Source organism: Physella acuta, unplaced genomic scaffold, assembly GCF_028476545.2.
Source record: "Physella acuta isolate Inbredline_101_S28 unplaced genomic scaffold, ASM2847654v3 ptg000209l, whole genome shotgun sequence".
NCBI classification, from domain to species: domain Eukaryota; kingdom Metazoa; phylum Mollusca; class Gastropoda; family Physidae; genus Physella; species Physella acuta.
Genome location: NW_026731728.1, coordinates 165965 through 188108, shown reverse-complemented (window position 1 = coordinate 188108; position 22144 = coordinate 165965). Strand labels below are relative to the sequence as shown.

General features: G+C 40.0%; 2 protein-coding genes across 7 annotated transcripts in view; both read right to left on the bottom strand.

The window, feature by feature from the left end:
• Positions 1–85: 85 nt before the first annotated feature.
• Positions 86–18657, bottom strand: LOC131937415 (uncharacterized). 2 transcript variants are annotated; one of them, XM_059294815.1, is made up of 13 exons: positions 18526–18657; positions 18293–18392; positions 12543–12627; positions 11093–11208; positions 9755–9781; positions 6150–6188; positions 5953–6040; positions 5372–5438; positions 4958–5006; positions 3830–3853; positions 2687–2725; positions 2523–2582; positions 86–270 (listed from the first exon to the last, which is right to left on the bottom strand). In XM_059294815.1, the coding sequence occupies exons 2-13, from the start codon at positions 18351–18353 to the stop codon at positions 197–199; spliced, it is 729 nt and encodes a 242-aa protein (XP_059150798.1). In that variant the 5' UTR covers positions 18354–18392; positions 18526–18657; the 3' UTR covers positions 86–196. The 2 variants fall into 2 exon arrangements, with proteins under 2 accessions (XP_059150798.1, XP_059150799.1); XM_059294816.1 differs by lacking the exons at positions 2523–2582; positions 2687–2725.
• A 2278-nt stretch (positions 18658–20935) lies between these two features.
• Positions 20936–22144, bottom strand: part of LOC131937390 (uncharacterized) — a 33816-nt gene continuing 32607 nt past the window's right edge. For 4 of the 5 annotated variants that reach the window (XM_059294779.1, XM_059294778.1, XM_059294782.1 and 1 more), the window contains exons 8-9: positions 21452–21557; positions 20936–21214 (exon numbers count right to left, since the gene is read on the bottom strand). In XM_059294779.1, the coding sequence (XP_059150762.1) occupies positions 21024–21214; positions 21452–21557 (297 nt within the window). In that variant the 3' untranslated portion in view covers positions 20936–21023. The remainder of the gene's footprint in view (positions 21215–21451; positions 21558–22144) is intronic. The other variant, XM_059294783.1, reaches the window with a different exon arrangement.

Genomic DNA, 22144 nt, shown 5'->3' with positions numbered 1-22144 from the left:
TATATGAATCAAGGCAGCGGTACTTTAATGACGTCGACAAATGATGATTGGAGAATCCAATAAAAAAATCACTCAACACAATTCAGGCCAGAAGTTCAAAAAATTTAATCTAAAAAAAAAAACCAAAGCTTTAATGAGATGTCATTGGACAGGAAGATAGTTTAAAAACTAGGTCACACCAAGGTGAAGGTCAATATCAAACCAAGGTCAAGGTCAATATCAGCGTGAACACAAAAGTCAGCTGGGACTTCCAGGACGGAGCGGAATTTCCTGAAAACAATAAGTTCATCACTCAATTAGGTTAATTAATTAGTTCATCAGTTAATTAGGTTAATTAATTAGTTCATCAGTTAATTAGGTTAATTAATTAGTTCATCACTCAATTAGGTTAATTAATTAGTTCATCAGTTAATTAGGTTAATTAATTCGTTCATCAGACAATTAGGTTAATTAATTAGTTCATCAGACAATTAGGTTAATTAATTCGTTCATCAGACAATTAGGTTAATTAATTAGTTCATCAGACAATTAGGTTAATTAATTCGTTCATCAATCAACTAGGTTAATTAATTAGTTCATCAGTCAATTAGGTTAATTAATTAGTTCATCAGTCAATTAGGTTAATTAATTCGTTCATCAGTCAACTAGGTTAATTAATTCGTTCATCAGTCAATTAGGTTAATTAATTAGTTCATCAGTCGATTAGGTTAATTAATTAGTTCATCAGTCAATTAGGTTAATTAATTCGTTCATCAGTCAATTAGGTTAATTAATTAGTTCATCAGTCAATTAGGTTAATTAATTAGTTCATCCGTCAATTAGGTTAATTAATTAGTTCATCAGTCAATTAGGTTAATTAATTAGTTCATCAGTCAATTAGGTTAATTAATTAGTTCATCAGTCAATTAGGTTAATTAATTAGTTCATCAGTCAATTAGGTTAATTAATTAGTTCATCAGTCAATTAGGTTAATTAATTCGTTCATCAGTCAACTAGGTTAATTAATTAGTTCATCAGTCAATTAGGTTAATTAATTAGTTCATCAGTCGATTAGGTTAATTAATTAGTTCATCAGTCAATTAGGTTAATTAATTAGTTCATCAGTCAATTAGGTTAATTAATTAGTTCATCAGTCAATTAGGTTAATTAATTAGTTCATCAGTCAATTAGATTAATTAATTAGTTCATCAGTCAATTAGGTTAATTAATTAGTTCATCAGTCAATTAGGATAATTAATTAGTTCATCAGTCAATAGTGGCTAGGTTAAGTAATAAGTTCGTCAGTCAATAGTGGCTTAGTTAATTAATTAGTTCACCAGTCAATAGTGGCTAGGTTAATTAATATATCTTTCTCGATCCCTCTCACTGTCTATCAATAATATTGTTTGATGTTTAATTGGCTGGTCTGTCTGTCAATTTCCCGAGGCTATGAGATCAGTATCTTCAACTATATATGTAACACTTAACCATAAGTATTTTTGTTGAGAAAAATATCTTGGATATACTGAGTGTATAAACTACACTTCATTTATAGACGACAATAAAAATAAAAAGACATTCCAAACTAAAAACGCATATATAATTATGCAACCGGAAGAGTAATGCTTTTTTTCAACATGAAAAGAAATTGTTCTCATCAAGTAAACATGGCGTCCAATTAGATACAAGAGACAATACTAGAGTTGGCGGTTTAAAAATGTAACTCTTTATTATGCAATATTATGTTTTGGCTATAGCTCTAACGATACCTTTTTTAAATTTTATTTCTATTGGGTTCTAGCCCTATTATAATGTTTCAATTCTGACAGATCTTCCAATTCTGACAGATCTTCCAATTCTGACAGATCTACCAATTCTGACAGATCTTCCAATTCTGACAGATCTTCCAATTCTGACTGATCTTCCAATTCTGGCAGATCTTCCACTTCGAGCAGGAAATGAATGAGACGGACGACCAAAATAAAATAATATGAATAAATGGCTTCAAATCATCGGAATTTAGGTGAATTATTTAAGGCAACTTGGGCATTCAATAAGTCGTTATGATTTGTTTTTTAATGTTGATTAATTTTTCTGAGATCGCAGCAACGCGCGGTATGGTACTCTCTCTATAAACAAATCTGTTCGTGGACACAACGACACACGAAGACTATTTAACCATATTCCGCCCCTTCTCCCGCTCTCCAGTGTGGTTCACGCCGAATGTTTACAATCGTAGAGCCGGGTCGAATTAGTGATGGCTATTAGGGGCAGAAACATTTTAATTTTTAAGCGATTTGAAACTAAGGGGAGGTAACTAACAAGGCGGAGTTCACGGGAGGGGGGATAATCGTCCTTCACGAGCTACTGATACTGATAGTGTTGTAAAGCAAATATTTTCAATCGCAGCATTGGTAGTGTCGAATTAAAAAAAAAATAAATTACTGATAAGTAGAAAATAAAACAACTAAATAGCGGCGTATGCTGAAGCGGGTCGGCTTTAGAACAATACTGCAACGTTGTAAGAAAAAATTAGCACTTACGGCCCCATTGGCTGTCTTTATAGTACTGGTGATCACCGAATGAACGATCAGGGTACAAACCTAAATCAATTGAAAGATCATTAAGGGATTAGTTGGATTATCAAATGGGCGGGTTATTTATTGATTAAAAGAGAAGATCAGATGAGGCAAAATTTACAACTTACTTTTTGGTGTATAGGATGGCTCCGTTGTTGTTATTTCACCTGGGGGTTTATTTTGGGTCGTGTTAGTCACATACATATATAAATATATACGCATATATATATATATATATATATATATATATATATATATATATATATATATATATATATATATATATATAAAAGTATATAAGATATAATATATATATATGTATTTATGTACATACATATGAATATATATATATATATATATATATATATAATTTAGGGCCTATATATACATATTATATATATATATATATAAAAGTATGTATATATATATTCATACATACATATATACAAATATATGTATGTATTAGGGTCAAAGCCCGAAGTGCGGACAAAGCTCGCATTGTTTTAAAATTGACAGCATTTTTCGAATAGTGGCCGGCCAATGCGCGCACTACCCGGAATGTGTTTAGATGTGTGTGTGTGCATGTGTGTACGTATGACTGTTTGTTGGCGTGTGTATAAGTTTGAGTATATGCATTTGTGTGTTTGAGTTTATACGTTTGAGTGTGTGTGTATATGAGGATGTGTGTGAATTTGTGTGTATGAGTACATGTGTGAGTTTTTGCATGAGTATGTGTGAGGGAGTATTTATGGACTAGGGATGCTTTTTATTTGCAAAGTGTACTTGAAATATTCTAGGGAGGTTAGGGCACACGGGGAGGTTAAACTTGGGGAGGTTAGACATGGGGAGGTTAGCGTACACGGAAAGCTTAGCTCACATTCAAATTTAAACCAACATAATAGTTCATCTTGTCACAAGTGATAAGTTGAAATGTGATACAAAAAAATTGTTTGAAACTTTTTCTCATTTGATTTAATGAATCATTGAATCAATAGTTCATCTGCTCATTATCTTCTAATTGTCCAAAATGTTTAAATATTTCGGGTTGAGGCCGGTCAATCAAAGGTGATGGGCGAAAAATGACCGGCCAGTGGTTGCTTGAGCCGACTTTGGGCCTTGACCTTAACCTATATATAAAACTCTTAAAGAGATAGTATGAGTCCTAGTTTCTTTACCACTGACATTACATTACAATTCAATAGGGTAGAACTGATGACTTTCAAGTAACCCGTTACTAAAGTAAATATAGTGGGTCAAAATAAACTACGTACGGCCATACAGGGGGTCCTTAATGTCTGAGGAAAGAAAAGATAAACAGTCAAACACACAACACCAACACTCCACACCAACACACCACAACAACGTACCACATCAACACACCACATCAACACAACACACCAACACACTACATCAACACACTACATCGACACACCACAACAACACACCACATCAACACACAACACCAACACTCCGCATCAACACACCACAACAACACACCCCATCAACACACCACACCAACACACCACAACAACGTACCACATCAACACACCACAACAACACACCACAACAACGTACCGCATCAACACACCACATCAACACACCACACCAACGTACCACAAGAACGTACCACATCAACACACCACATCAACACACCACACCAACACACCACATCAACACACCACAACAACACACCACATCAACACACTACATCGACACACCACAACAACACACCACATCAACACACCGCATCAACACACCACATCAACACACCACACCACAACAACACACCACAAGAACGTACCACATCAACACACCACACCACATCAACACACCACACCAATACACCACAACAACGTACCACATCAACACACCACATCAACACACTACATCAACACACCACAACAACACACTACACCAACACACCACATCAACACACCACAACAACACACCACATCAACGTACCACATCAACACACCACAACAACGTACCACAACAACGTACCACATCAACACACCACAACAACGTACCACATCAACACACCACATCAACACACTACATCGACACACCAAAACAACACATCACAACAACACACCACACCAACACACTACAACAACGTACCACATCAACACACCACAACAACGTACCACATCAACACACTACATCGACACACCACAACACACTACAACAACGTACCACATCAACACACCACAACAACACACCACACCAACACACCACACCAACACACTACAACAACGTACCACATTAACACACCACAACAACACACTACAACAACGTACCACATCAACACACCACATCAACACACTCATCGACACACCAAAAAAAAATAAACACAGCAAATCAACAGGTCACATCAACACACCACACCATATCAAACATACCGCAGTAAATTCCTTGCTTTGAAAGTTCGGCCTCAACCTTTACTTTCAGCTGTAACAAGAATGTAAACATAACATTCAAATGTTAACCAAATGACAACCAAATGACCCGACAACCAAATGACCTGACAACCAAATGACCTGACAACCTAATGACCTGACAACCAAATGACCCGACAACCAAATGACCCGACAACCAAATGACCCGACAACCAAATGACCCGACAACCAAATGACCCGACAACCAAATGACCCGACAACCAAATGACCCGACAACCAAATGACCTGACAACCAAATGACCTGACAACCAAATGACCTGACAACCAAATGACCTGACAACCAAATGACCTGACAACCAAATGACCTGACAAGATCTGGTGGTAAATGTCACGTGGTACCCGTGGTGTAAAACTGACCATGTCTTTGATGCTGCTCAGGTCACATGGTGAGTACACCAGGCAGTGCACGTACTGGTTGACCAAGCTGAAACAAAGATGAGATTTCTTGTCACATTTCATGAGATTTGTTGTCACATTTCATGAGATTTGTTGTCACATTTCATGAGATTTGTTGTCACATTTCATGAGATTTGTTGTCACATTTCATGAGATTTGTTGTCACATTTAATGAGATTTGTTGTCACATTTCATGAGATTTGTTGTCACATTTCATGAGATTTGTTGTCACATTTCATGAGATTTGTTGTCACATTTCATGAGATTTGTTGTCACATTTCATGAGATTTGTTGTCACATTTAATGAGATTTGTTGTCACATTTCATGAGATTTATTGTCACATTTCATGAGATTTGTTGTCACATTTCATGAGATTTATTGTCACATTTCATGAGATTTGTTGTCACATTTCATGAGATTTGTTGTCACATTTTATGAGATTTGTTGTCACATTTCATGAGATTTGTTGTCACATTTCATGAGATTTGTTGTCACGCTTGATCAGATATTGAAATGACATTTGAGTGACGCCGTGACTTACGGACAGATCTGGAATGTGCTGGAACTTGCTTGTAGGAAGACATTGTTGATGTAGGTCTTGGTGCACACCATGGCAGCATCGGTACACGCTAGACAGATGACACGTACACATGATAAATGACATATACACATGATAAATGACATATGACATGTACAGAGGACAAATGAAATAAAACGGAATTCACAAATACAACTTACTAGTTGGTGTGTGAGGTGCCGCCGTCGTTTGGATGTCACCTGTGGGTCGAGGTATATATATATATATATATATATATATATATATATATATATATATATATATATATATATATATATATATATATATATATATATATATATATATATATAATATATATATATATATATATATATATATATATATATACATATATATATACCAGTATATAAATCTATAATGTAAGCGGGCTGAGCGTGTGTCAGTCCTTCCTTCTGTCATCGCTATAGCTTTTAGAACCATAAATGTAAACATTCGCACCACGCAGTGCTTTTCGGTGCACAGTGAAGAGTAGGGTTTGTTTATATAGTGGCATAGAGCTATTTTATAATTTCCACTGTTTGTACAATTTTGCATAACGTAAAGAAAATATTAAATACACGCACATTGCTAAAACATATTAAAAGGATCAATGTTAAATATAGTTTTCGTTAATATTCCTAGAAAAAGTGGATACATTTTAATAACATAATAACAGTACGGTAGAAAAATCAAATTAATTTAACGCTTTTTTTCTAATTTTGACAAAGGAGGTAATTTAAAAATACATTAAACTCACGCTAATAAAAAATGTGAATGCAAATATACGTTCGTCATAGAAGGAATTAGTGTTGCAATAATATAATTAGCAAAATGTGAATGCAATTTATTCGGATGTGTAAGAGGAAATTATTGTTAGAAAATTATAATTAGCATGGATTGATAAAAGGCAATCTTTTATTTATTTTATTCACTGAATGTAGGCCATACTGTTTATTACTTATAATTTTTAATCAACTATTCAGCACTATTATAGACGCGTCATCACGTTCATTAGGTGCGCAATGGTTTTAGTTATGAAACTCTTTTGTAAATTTTTAAAATTTAAAGTACTGGAAAAAAAAAATGCGTGAGTGGATAAAGTGAAATAGTGTAGGTAAAACACGGTATTTTAAATACTGCCTATTATTTATACTGTTTTCTAATTATTATTCTATCTTTCGGGTTTTATAGGAGAGGCGAAGCGAGGGGGGGCATATGTCCCCGGGTGCCGACCTTAAGGGGCGCCAAAGTGGGTTGGAAAAAATTTGCGAGGGGGGGTGGTGGTGGAAATCGAAAGTTTTAGGGCGGGGGGGGGGGGTGGAAGGGGTGCAAATCGAAAGTTTGAGGGGGTTGCAAATCACCGGAAAGGGCGCGATTTGGCGCTACGGGCTAGACTGTGAGCAATTTGCCTTTATGATTGCATTTAAATTGTGTTTATGTTATGAGTGTTGTGTTTGTTTTTTCGTTGTTTTTTTTTTGCGTTCGTTTGTGTTGTGTTTAGTTTTGTTCTGTTCCCAAGTTGGTACATTTAAAAAAGATTTACCGTGGCGGAGCACGGGATGCAGCTAGTCTATAATATAAGCGGGCAAGTAGTGTGTCAGTCCTTCCTTCTGTCATCGCTATAGATTTTGGAACTATAAAAGTAAACATCGCACCATGCTGTGCTTTTCAGTGCACAGCAGTGTCTTATTATAAGTAAAAGAGTTGGGTTTGTTTATATAACGACATAGAGCTATTTTATAATTTCCACTGTTTGTACAATTTTGCATAACGTAAAGAGAATATTAAATACACGCACATTGCTAAAACATATTAAAAGGATCAATGTCAAATATTGTTTTCGTTAATATTCCTAGAAAAAGTGGATATATTTTAATAACATAATAACTGTAGGTTAGAAAAATCTAATTTAACTGTTTAGTAATTTTGCCAAGGGAGGTATTTTAAAAATAAATTGAACTCACGCTAAAAATGTGAATGCAGAATCTGCAAGACGGAATAATTGCTGGAATAATATAATTAGCTAATTGTGAATGCAAATTATGCAGACGTGTAAGAGTACATTATTGTTGGAATATTATAATTAGCATTGATTGATAAAAGGCTATCTTTTATTTATTTTATTCACTGAATGTAATGTTTACTTATAATTTTTAATCAACTATTCAGCACTATTATAGACGCGTCATCACGTTCATTGGGTGCGCAATGGTTTTAGTTATGAAACTCTATTGTAAATTTTTAAAATTTAAAGTACTGGGGAAAAATGCGTGAATTGATAAAGTGATATAATATGGTAGGAAAAACACGGATATTTTAAATACTGCTGGGGCTTTTATAGGAGAGGCGTAGAGAGGGGGGGGGGGGGACATATGTCCCCGGTTGCCGACCTAAGGGGGCGCCAAAGTGGGTTGGAAAAAAATTGCGGGGGGTTGGTGGAAATCGAAAGTTTGAGGGCGGTGGGAGGGTGTAAATCGAAAGTTTGAGGGGGGTGCAAATCAACAGTTTGAGCGGGGGGAATTTCAAATCAAAAGTTGTGCAAATGGAAAGTCTGAACGGGGGGGGGGGGGGGGGGGGGAAGGGTGAAAATCGAAAGTTTAAGGGGGTGCGGTGGAAATTGAAATTTTGAGGAGAGGGGGTGCAAATCGAAAGTTTGAGGGGGGGGGGGGAAGTCAAATCGAAAGTTTTTCCCCGGGCGCTGGAAAGGGTCGCTACGCCTCTGTTTTATAGTCATTCACTGTGTCAGACGCGTTCGGCGGCGCTCGGAAAGGGCGCGATTTGGCGCTACGGGCTAGACTGTGAGCAATATGCCTTTATGATTGCATTTAAATTGTGTTTATGTTATGAGTGTTATGTTTGTTTTTTCGTTTGTTTGTTTTTTTGCGTTCGTTTGTGTTGTGTTTAGTTTTGTTCTGTTCCCAAGTTGGTACATTTAAAAAAGATTTACCGTGGCGGAGCACGGGATGCAGCTAGTACTAGTATATATATACTAGCATATATATACTAGAGTTTTCGTCCCCGCGCGTTACCGCAGGGCTAGAAGAAAGTCTGACGAAATATATTAGGGGGGTTTCATCAATGTGTTACCAATTCTGTGTTCTTAGACGCGTGACCTTGTTTTCTTAAACTGAGTAATTTAAATGAAAACAATGCCTGCGCTTTGATCATATTTATCGGGGCACGGGTTTACCTACAATACAGCCCAGCGAACTGTAAATAATACCTCATCTAATGCACTGTTTAAAACTAACGTAGTCGCCATGGCGCTCACGAGAAAGTACAGACCGTCATATCGTACCCACCGGGGCGCAGCCCGTGCAAAACTGAAAATATTTTTCCCCGCTGAAGCCTCTCTAGGAGTGTTGTTAACAACTTCCCAAAGTTTCATGGCATCAGTATAAGTTGCATTGTAGTTATAAAGAATCAAGGCGGTAGTGTACTTTAATAAAGCATGAATGGGCTTCCATAAACTTTCTCGAATATTCTTAAATATCTGTAAGTATTGGGATAGCTCTTCCAGTCCATCGGGCTATGGATGTAGATCTGTTATTGAAGGTGGGTTTGTGGAAAAAGCGTTCGTTTTCGAGATAGTTCAGAAAATCTAAAAGTTCTTAAAATCCGAGCAAATGATGATATAGCAAATGATGATATAGCAAATAATGATATAGCAAATGATGATATAGCATGATATAGCAAAAATGATATAGCAAATGATGATATAGCATGATATAGCAAATGATGATATAGCATGATATAGAAAACTTACTTGTATTTAACTTTGACAGGTCTACTTCTGAAAATAAAATTTACTTAATTAGTTTCATGACGTTCTAATTGATTGATTACTTTCATTCTTATTTGGGTTAATTAGTTTCATTCTAATTAATGTATTACTTTCATTCTTAGTTGGGTTAATTAGTTTGAAATTTAATAAATAAAAAATAAAACAATGTAACACATTCATATTAAAAGTTGTTAACCTATAGACAAAAATAATATATAGCAAACCTCTAGTAGAAAGACAAACTGACTACAATATAAACCTCTGGTAGAAAGACAAACTTACTACAATATAAACCTCTGGTAGCAAGACAGACTACAATATAAACCTCTGGTAGAAAGACAAACTGACTACAATATAAACCTCTGGTAGAAAGACAAACTGACTACAATATAAACCTCTGGTAGAAAGACAAACTTACTACAATATAAACCTCTGGTAGAAAGACAAACTTACTACAATATAAACCTCTGGTAGAAAGACAAACTTACTATTATATAAACCTCTGGTAGAAAGACAAACTTACTACAATATAAACCTCTGGTAGAAAGACAAACTGACTACAATATAAACCTCTGGTAGAAAGACAAACTTACTACAATATAAACCTCTGGTAGCAAGACAGACTACAATATAAACCTCTGGTAGAAAGACAAACTTACTACAATATAAACCTCTGGTAGAAAGACAAACTTACTACAATATAAACCTCTGGTAGAAAGACAAACTTACTACAATATAAACCTCTGGTAGAAAGACAAACTGACTACAATATAAACCTCTGGTAGAAAGACAAACTTACTACAATATAAACCTCTGGTAGCAAGACAGACTACAATATAAACCTCTGGTAGAAAGACAAACTGACTACAATATAAACCTCTGGTAGAAAGACAAACTTACTACAATATAAACCTCTGGTAGAAAGACAAACTGACTACAATATAAACCTCTGGTAGAAAGACAAACTTACTACAATATAAACCTCTGGTAGAAAGACAAACTTACTACAATATAAACCTCTGGTAGAAAGACAAACTGACTACAATATAAACCTCTGGTAGAAAGACAAACTTACTACAATATAAACCTCTGGTAGAAAGACAAACTGACTACAATATAAACCTCTGGTAGAAAGACAAACTGACTACAATATAAACCTCTGGTAGAAAGACAAACTGACTACAATATAAACCTCTGGTAGAAAGACAAACTGACTACAATATAAACCTCTGGTAGAAAGACAAACTGACTACAATATAAACCTCTGGTAGAAAGACAAACTTACTACAATATAAACCTCTGGTAGAAAGACAAACTTACTACAATTTAAACCTTTGGCAGCCATTTGCTCTTCAGCTTTGTTGATTACAGTTGAGGCCTGGGCTTCTGTCAGATGACAGACGTCCAGCACACATTTGACATACACGTTAAAATCACTGGGGAAACAGCAGGTGTCAGTTGAAAGTGACAGACGCAAATACAGCGGTGTCTGTCAAACAGGTGCCTGTCATACAGGTGTCTGTCATACAGGTGTCTGTCATACAGGTGTCTGTCATACAGGTATCTGTCATACAGGTGTCTGTCATACAGGTGTCTGTCATACAGGTGTCTGTCATACAGGTATCTGTCATACAGGTGTCTGTCATATCAGTGTGTCATACAGGTGTCTGTCATACAGGTGTGTGTCGTACAGGTGTCTGTCATACAGGTGTCTGTCATACAGGTGTGTGTCGTACAGGTGTCTGTCATACAGGTGTCTGTCATACAAGTGTCTGTCATATTGGTCTGTCATACAGGTGTCTGTCATACATGTGTCTGTCATACAGGTGTCTGTCATACAGGTGCCTGTCATACAGGTGTCTGTCATATCGGTCTCACATACAGGTGTCTGTCATACAGGTGTCTGTCATACAGGTGTCTGTCATACAAGTGTCTGTCATATTGGTCTGTCATACAGGTGTCTGTCATACATGTGTCTGTCATACAGGTGTCTGTCATACAGGTGTCTGTCATACAGGTGTCTGTCATACAGGTGTCTGTCATACAGGTGTCTGTCATATTGGTGTCTGTCATACAGGTGTCTGTCATATCAGTGTGTCATACAGGTGTCTGTCATACAGGTGTGTGTCGTACAGGTGTCTGTCATACAGGTGTCTGTCATACAAGTGTCTGTCATATTGGTCTGTCATACAGGTGTCTGTCATACAGGTGCCTGTCATACAGGTGTCTGTCATATCGGTCTCACATACAGGTGTCTGTCATACAGGTGTCTGTCATACTGGTGCCTGTCATACAGGTGTGTGTCGTACAGGTGTCTGTCATACAGGTGTCTGTCATACAGTTGCCTGTCATACAGGTGTCTGTCATACAGATTTCTGTCATACAGGTGTCTGTCATACAGGTGTCTGTCATAATTAAGATAATTAAGAGAGCAACCTCAACTTTTGTTGCGTATCTAGATCTAGTTCAGGCATTATTGTGCTTTGTGTGTTTTTTGTCGTAGGCTATTGCTTGGTTGGCTTCTCTTAAGTCTTGTTTCTAAAATGTTAACATTGCATTTGAATCGTAAGTGACTTTTTCCTGTGTTTTTTTCTTGTTTTTTGACGATATATATATATATATATATATATATATATATATATATATATATATATATATATATATATATATATATATATACACACACACATTTAGTTGATCAATGGGATGGGGGGGGGTTATAGCCCCCCGCCCCCACTCCCTGTCTAAGCCACCTACTGCCGCTACTCACTGACACAAAGCCGAGCTGTCTTCACCGTGTTGTCCCACATTGTCCATCAAAATGTTCAAACAGTTCTGTATTCCAGACGAACAGTCTACAATAAAAACAAAGGTCGGAGGTCATTGCAAGATCTCAAGTTTGAGTCTGTTGTGTGTAAAGTAGGTTTGTGAGCATTTCAACTGTCGGTGGTGTGTTCGTAGAATGTGTGCTTGTGTGTGTGTGTACTTGTGTGTGTGAAGCTTACTGTTGTAATGTGTGTGTGTGTACTTGTGTGTGTGAAGCTTACTGTTGTAATGTGTGTGTGTGTACTTGTGTGTGTGAAGCTTACTGTTGTAATGTGTGTGTGTGTACTTGTATGTGTGAAGCTTACTGTTGTAATGTGTGTGTGTGTACTTGTGTGTGTGAAGCTTACTGTTGTAATGTTTGTGTGTGTGAAGCTTACTGTTGTAATGTTTGTGTGTGCTTAAATGTCTAATAATGATTGCGTATGTGTGTGTTTGTATGTGTGTAATGTTTATGTGTGCGTGTATGTGTCCATCAGTTTTAAAACTCAACTGCTCTGATATACTAGGTCCAACGAATGTCTCTACTGATATACTAGGTCCAACGAATGTCTCTACTGATATACTAGGTCCAACGAATGTCTCTACTGATATACTAGGTCCAACGAATGTCTCTACTGATATACTAGGTCCAACGAATGTCTCTACTGATTACTTTTACTTCAACCAGCCTAAAACTAGACTCGGACCACTCCCCTAGCACAGTGGTTGGAAACCTTTTTGGAGGCACCGAACCTCACCAGCTTAACAATCGCATTCATCGAACCCTTCTTAATAGGGGGCTGACTCAATTTTTTTGGGGAGGGGGCGGACACTGGTAAAAGTATCTATTAGCTATATAAATTCTATTTAATTCGAGGGGGCATAAACGTTCTTGGGGGGGGGGGGGGGTGGCACTCCCCGACAGGGTTGCTAGAAAGAAACTCTATTTTCTATGAATGTGCAGTAACTACGAGTAGATCAAAGTTACCTGATAAAATATTGTGCCAAAGTCTACATTTAGCGTCAATACTATATGTGTGGCAAAGTCTACATTTAGCGTCAATACTATATGTGTGGCAAAGTCTACATTTAGCGTCAATACTATATGTGTGGCAAAGTCTACATTTAGCGTCAATACTATATGTGTGGCAAAGTCTACATTTAGCGTCAATACTATATGTGTGGCAAAGTCTACATTTAGCGTCAATACTATATGTGTGGCAAAGTCTACATTTAGCGTCAATACTATATGTGTGACAAAGTCTACATTTAGCGTCAATACTATATGTGTGACAAAGTCTACATTTAGCGTCAATACTATATGTGTGATAAAGTCTACATTTAGCGTCAATACTATATGTGTGGCAAAGTCTACATTTAGCGTCAATACTATATGTGTGGCAAAGTCTACATTTAGCGTCAATACTATATGTGTGGCAAAGTCTACATTTAGCGTCAATACTATATGTGTGGCAAAGTCTACATTTAGCGTCAATACTATATGTGTGGCAAAGTCTACATTTAGCGTCAATACTATATGTGTGGCAAAGTCTACATTTAGCGTCAATACTATATGTGTGGCAAAGTCTACATTTAGCGTCAATACTATATGACTTTGGTTAAGAGAAAAGGGCAACTATCAACATAGCGCCCGTTGTATTTCTCCGTCATCGTGCCATTTATCTAGTGTGCGCAAGATTTGTTGAGTAGTCCTAGCTTTTTACTAGAGTTTTATTTCCATGAATGTATGCATAGTTAGTGTCGAGTGTTGTGCTACATGCATTTATCGAATCTCCTAATCTGTGACGTCACATCAAACCAACGAACCGCAGCTAAAGGAAACTGTGACCTTTGGTGTACCAGTAGACAGGTGGAAACTGTGACGTCATACAGGACGACCCTCCCGGACATCAACAGTGACCTTGACCTCGGTCTCAGGAATAACCAGTTGTTTTCCCACTTAGGGAAAGGCCCGGCGGTGACGTAGATATCTCAAACCCCAGATACCTATCTCTGCCTAGGGCGGTCTCGAATTTAAACGTACCACCCCCCCCCCCCCCCCTCGTCACCACCCCCATAACAACCGGGTAAAGACAAGATGAACGTAACATATGCCAACATATGGGATGAACGTAACATATACCAACATATGGGATGAACGTAACATATACCAACATATGGGATGAACACAACACATCCGTGTAGGGGGGGGGGGGGGGGTGATAAATATAACGAAAGTAACATAAGACAATAGTTTCACATTAATAGCTGTAATTTTAATACGAACCTAACATAGACGACCCTAATATAGACGAACCTAATATAGACGAACCTAATAAAGACGAACCTAATAAAGACGAACCTAATAAAGACGAACCTAATAAAGACGAACCTAATAAAGACGAACCTAATAAAGACGAACCTAATAAATCGAACCTAATAAAGACGAACCTAATAAAGACGAACCTAATAAAGACGAACCTAATAAAGACGAACCTAATAAAGACGAACCTAATAAAGACGAACCTAATAAAGACGAACCTAATAAAGACGAACCTAATAAAGACGAACCTAATAAAGACGAACCTAATAAAGACGAACCTAATAAAGACGAACCTAATAAAGACGAACCTAATAAAGACGAACCTAATAAAGACGAACCTAATAAAGACGAACCTAATAAAGACGAACCTAATAAAGACGAACCTAATAAAGACGAACCTAATAAAGACGAACCTAATAAAGACGAACCTAATAAAGACGAACCTAATAAAGACGAACCTAATAAAGACGAACCTAATAAAGACGAACCTAATAAAGACGAACCTAATAAAGACGAACCTAATAAAGACGAACCTAATAAAGACGAACCTAATAAAGACGAACCTAATAAAGACGAACCTAATAAAGACGAACCTAATAAAGACGAACCTAATAAAGACGAACCTAATAAAGACGAACCTAATAAAGACGAACCTAATAAAGACGAACCTAATAAAGACGAACCTAATAAAGACGAACCTAATAAAGACGAACCTAATAAAGACGAACCTAATAAAGACGAACCTAATAAAGACGAACCTAATAAAGACGAACCTAATAAAGACGACTCTAACATAGACGATGGATGTAGCAAAAAACGTAAATCTAAAAACAAAAACGTAAAACAAACGTAAAACAAACAAACGTAAAACAAACAAACGTAAAACAAACAAACGTAAAACAAACAGACGTAAAACAAACAAACGTAAAACAAACAGACGTAAAACGGTTGACCAGTGATTCTTAACCTGGGTTCGATCGAACCCCTGGTGTTCGGTGAGTCAGTCTCAGGGGTTCGGTGGAGGTCAAGACACTCAATATACGATTCACGATTGGATTTTGACAGTGCGGATGATAGAAGTATCAAGAAGGGTTCGGTGACTGCGCCTTTGAGACTGGTGGGGTTCGGTGACTGCGCCTATGAGATTGTGGGGTTCGGTGACTGCGCCTTTGAGACTGGTGGGGATCGGTACGTCCAACAAAAGAACCACTGCAATAGACGTAACAAACCGTAACAAACACAACGATCGCACGGCGACTGACTAGCGTGTACTAGCGATCGCACGAGATTAAATCAAAACGAAGGATGCTTTGATGTCTGGCCAAGATTGCAATCAGTTTTTGGTTTGGTTTGAAAATTGCAACAGCGAACTTTCTTGTTTTTAAAAGCCCATTTTATTTTTTCTACCCTATTGGCTATTCTCTCTATGTAGCTGTCTACTGTCCCTATGTAGCTGTCTACTGTCCCTATGTAGCTGTCTACTGTCCCTATGGAACTGTCTACTGTCCCTATGTAGCTGTCTACTGTCCCTATGTAGCTGTCTACTGTCCCTATGTAGCTGTCTACTGTCCCTATGGAACTGTCTACTGTCCCTATGTAGCTGTCTACTGTCCCTATGTAGCTGTCTACTGTCCCTATGTAGCTGTCTACTGTCCCTATGTAACTGTCTACTGTCCCTATGGAGCTGTCTACTGTCCCTATGTAGCTGTCTACTGTCCCTATGTAACTGTCTACTGTCCCTATGTAGCTGTCTACTGTGCATATGGAACTGTCTACTGTGCCTATGTAGCTGTCTACTGTGCATATGGAACTGTCTACTGTCCCTATGGAGCTGATTAAAAGTTCATACACATAAGAAACTGTTAATGACACCAACAGGTCACTATATTATCAGACCCTGCACTAGCCTCTGTGAAAAGCTATCTGTAAAGGACCATGACTTGTGTGTTTATTAAGCAGCATATATCCGGCATTGCCCGGGTTTAGGAAATATATTATTTTTCAAATTAACTCTAACCACAACCAACCAAAACCAAAACAAAAAACGCAAACGCAGCACAAACAAAAATATAAACGAAAACACAAACGCAACCCAACCACAAACCCAAAGAAAACACAAACGCAAACCTAAATTCAAACAATAACTCAAAATAATGCAAATAAACGCAAACAATAACACATAACAAATGCAAACATAAACGGAAAGAGCTCACAGTCTAGCCCGGGGCGCGAAATCGCACCATGCAGGGGCACCGGCGGAACCGCCTGATTAACTTAGTAAACGACTTAAGTACCCCAACTTATTCATAGTCTTTAGCACTTACTTAAACGAACTAGGCGCCACAGCGAACACGCGAAGGCCCGGAGCGCCAAATAGCACCCTGTAGGGGCAACGGAGGACGCCCAGATTCGATTCAGTTAAACACTATAGTAACCTTTCTTATCAATAGTCTACTGTACTGTTTAAAACGAAATTATGCACCATAGCGCTCACAGAATAGCCCAGGGCGCCAAATCGAACCCTGTGGGGGCGCTGGCGGACGCGCCTGATTCAATATAGTGAACGACTATAATACCCCACGCTTATCCACAAACGGAAAGATAGAAGTAAACATAGAGGATTTTTAGGAGCGGCTTCTTAACTGTGTTTGATTACAAATAATATTTAGTAAACAGTACGTTCAGTGTATAAAATAAATATAAGACAGTATTTAAAATATATGTGTTTTAATTACCGCATTGCATGCTAATTATGTAATTATTTTAGTCTCAGCACCAAAAATTATTAGGTAAAAGCTTGTTTTTATTAAAACGTTTTTTCTGTATTTATTTTTACAGTTTTCTTTAATTTTTAATACAATAGAGTTGCATGGCTACAACTTATTGCACACCAAAATAAACATGTTAATGCGCGTATAATAGCGCGGAATTAATTAGTCATCCAATTAAGTTAAATTTGCATTGTCTTCATTGATCTACGTGCCAACTTTGAAATGAATCTGTTGGTTAGAAGTGCCCGAAATTTCGCTCGCCCGTTTCGATCTACGACGACAGACTGACGAAAGGCAGACTGACGACAGACAGAGGAAGCAAGTTAAATAAAGCCTTGTAAAAAGTAAAGTTACCATTTTGGACGAGTCGGTCATTAAAGAAAATGGAGTTCATCTATTTATGATATGTGACAAGATTATATTAAGACAGTTTGGTTAGTTCCAAGCACAGCCAGTTTAGCAATTCTCAACGTTAGTCTGGCACCTAGTCGGTTTCGGCGGCTAAGTAAGGTTAGTAAGTCAGATTAGGTAAAATTTTAAACTGAGGAGTAGTGGCTAACTAACCACAAGAACAACGAGTACTAACACGACAAAAAAATTCTCTAAGAACAAATGACTAACCAGAAGTTACTGGAACTGCCAGCATACTCATGACCACAACGAGGCTGGTTAATGACGTCATTTTTGGTGGTAAAATCTGATCGATGTCACTTTGTGGTTTCTACATAGAAAATCTTTCAATCATTTCTCATTTCAGACTAGTTATTTTTCATCCTTTTTATCAGAATAAAAGTGCAAATTCGATAGATAGATTAAAGCAATACTAATGTATACAAGCCCACGCGCGCACTTACTTTAGCATCCAGCACAGTAGCTGCAGTGATGGTTGTACGTTAGCACTCAGCACAGTTGTGATGGTTGTACCTACACCTGATCAACAACAGTCTTCTACCTGTCGCCGTTCTGTGTGGGCGTGGCTGACTGACGGCTATGCGCACAAATCAAGGACGATCACAGGTTTGGGGGTTCTTGGAAAACCACTTTCATTTGGTGGGATTGTCGCGTCGTATGGTAAGGGGGGGGGGGGGGGGGGGGGGTGAATTACCATTAAAAGGAATGGCACGGTTTTACCTCAACGTCTAGCTTTTCCTGATCCAATCGACGACTTTAAAAAAGTTGATTGGACACAGCACAGTGTCGCCGTACTTGAGGTCAAGTCGAGGTCATGTTCCGGCAAAAACCCGGATAACGTACAATGTGCACCTGACTGACCTTGTGTCCACACCCCCACCAAACCTGACACAAGCCCGTGTCCACACCCCCACCAAACCTGACACAAGCCCGTGTCCACACCCCCACCAAACCTGACACAAGCCCGTGTCCACACCCCCACCAAACCTGACACAAGCCCGTGTCCACACCCCCGCCAAACCTGACCTGACACAAGCCCGTGTCCACACCCCCACCAAACCTGACCTGACACAAGCCCGTGTCCACACTCCCACCAAACCTGACACAAGCCCGTGTCCACACCCCCGCCAAACCTGCCCTGACACAAGCCCGTGTCCACACCCCCGCCCTGACACAAGCCCGTGTCCACACCCCCAGCAAACCTGACATAAGCCCGTGTCCACACCCCCGCCAAACCTGCCCTGACACAAGCCCGTGTCCACACCCCCAGCAAACCTGACACAAGCCCGTGTCCACACCCCCACCAAACCTGACACAAGCCCGTGTCCACACTCCCACCAAACCTGACACAAGCCCGTGTCCACACCCCCACCAAACCTGACACAAGCCCGTGTCCACACTCCCACCAAACCTGACACAAGCCCGTGTCCACACCCCCGCCCTGACACAAGCCCGTGTCCACACCCCCGCCAAACCTGACCTGACACAAGCCCGTGTCCACACCCCCACCAAACCTGACACAAGCCCGTGTCCACACCCCCACCAAACCTGACACAAGCCCGTGTCCACACCCCCGCCCTGACACAAGCCCGTGTCCACACCCCCGCCAAACCTGACCTGACACAAGCCCGTGTCCACACCCCCACCAAACCTGACACAAGCCCGTGTCCACACCCCCACCAAACCTGACACAAGCCCATGTCCACACCCCCACCAAACCTGACACAAGCCCGTGTCCACACCCCCACCAAACCTGACACAAGCCCGTGTCCACACCCCCGCCCTGACACAAGCCCGTGTCCACACCCCCGCCAAACCTGACCTGACACAAGCCCGTGTCCACACCCCCACCAAACCTGACACAAGCCCGTGTCCACACCCCCACCAAACCTGACACAAGCCCGTGTCCACACCCCTGCCCCACCCTCACACAGCCAGTCCACATCCCTGCCCCACCCTCACACGGCCAGTCCACACCCCTGCCCCACCCTCACATGGCCAGTCCACACCCCTGCCCCACCCTCACACGGCCAGTCCACACCCCTGCCCCACCCTCACATTGCCAGTCCACACCCCTGCCCCACATGGACAGTCCACACCCCTGCCCCACCCTCATACAGCCAGTCCACACCCCTGCCCCACCCTCACACAGCCAGTCCACATCCCTGCCCCACCCTCACATGGCCAGTCCACACCCCTGCCCCACCCTCACATGGCCAGTCCACACCCCTGCCCCACCCTCACATGGCCAGTCCACACCCCTGCCCCCACCCCCCCTCACACAGCCAGTCCACACCCCTGCCCCACCCTCACACAGCCAGTCCACATCCCTGCCCCACCCTCACACGGCCAGTCCACACCCCTGCCCCACCCTCACATGGCCAGTCCACACCCCTGCCCCCATCCCCCCTCACACAGCCAGTCCACACCCCTGCCCCACCCTCACACAGCCAGTCCACACCCCTGCCCCCACCCCCCCTCACACAGCCAGTCCACATCCCTGCCCCACCCTCACACGGCGTCCACACCCCTGCCCCACCCTCACATGGCCAGTCCACACCCCTGCCCCCACCCCCCCTCACACAGCCAGTCCACACCCCTGCCCCACCCTCACATGGACAGTCCACACCCCTGCCCCACCCTCACATGGCCAGTCCACACCCCTGCCCCCACCCCCCCTCACACAGCCAGTCCACACCCCTGCCCCACCCTCACACAGCCAGTCCACACCCCTGCCCCACCCTCACACAGCCAGTCCACACCCCTGCCCCACCCTGGAATTGACTGTGGACGTGTAACTTGAGAGGACAAAAACCAAACTGAACTGTGAAGAGAGGACATGAAGTCCCAGGACTAGTCTGACAACTTAAGGGCTCATTTAATACATGATGTATACACACAACCAAACTTAACAAATAGTTTCTAATTAAAAACAAAGTGTTCAAAAAGGCAAATCTGTATCCCTAGCCTGAGCTTTTCTGTGGCCACTCAGCTCTAACAAATGAGGCTTCCCTGCCCTCAGTATGGCTGCCTTCACGCGATTGGCCAGGAGAGCCTCTAGGCTGGTTTTTTCCTCTAGAGCAGAGAATGAGGTGAAGGTTGAAGGAGCATCATGATGGAAGAAATGAAAAGCTGAAAGACAATTATTTTAAAAAAATCTTTAGCCTCAAGACCTAGAGAAAAGTACAAATGAATCCAATATTTTTTATGTGATTTCAGATCACTAATTTATGTCATGCAATCTTTGAGACTATGGAAGCAAATGGACAGTCCTGATGTAAATAATGGTGGTCAAGTCATTCTACTGACCAAAATAAGTAGGAACAATGAAATAAGTAGGAACAATGTATCATTGTAATCTACACAAACCATTGACTTCCTCGATGTTGATACGCTTTGTGGGGGTCAGATCCCCATAGGGCCGTATAAAATCTGGGTGCCAGGCAGGATGGCATATGCCTTTGTAGCAACACACCTGGAGAGTATAAGGACAGACAGCATGGCATATGCCCTTCTAACACCAAACACAGACACAAGTATTTATGATATAAATAAAAAAACTTCAGTCCTATTTTTCAGTTGCACAGGTCATTGACCTTTCAAATGTAAATCTGTGATAGAGCCTGGACTACAAACATTTGAAACTAGCCCAAATTTTTCTAATTGTAGAGCAAGTTGTCTGAACATTTGAAACTAGCCCAAGTTTTTCTAATTGTAGAGCATGTTATTTGACCATTTGAAACTAGCCCAAGTTTTTCTTATTGTAGAGCAAGTTGTCTGAACATTTGAAACTAGCCCAAGTTTTTCTAATTGTAGAGCAAGTTGTCTGAACATTTGAAACTAGCCCAAGTTTTTCTAATTATAGAGTAAGTTGTCTGAACATTTGAAACTAGCCCAAGTTTTTCTAATTGTAGAGCAAGTTGTCTGAACATTTGAAACTAGCCCAAGTTTTTCTTATTGTAGAGCAAGTTATCTGAACATTTGAAACTAGCCCAAGTTTTTCTAATTGTAGAGCAAGTTATCTGAACATTTAAAACTAGCCCAAGTTTTTCTACTTGTGGT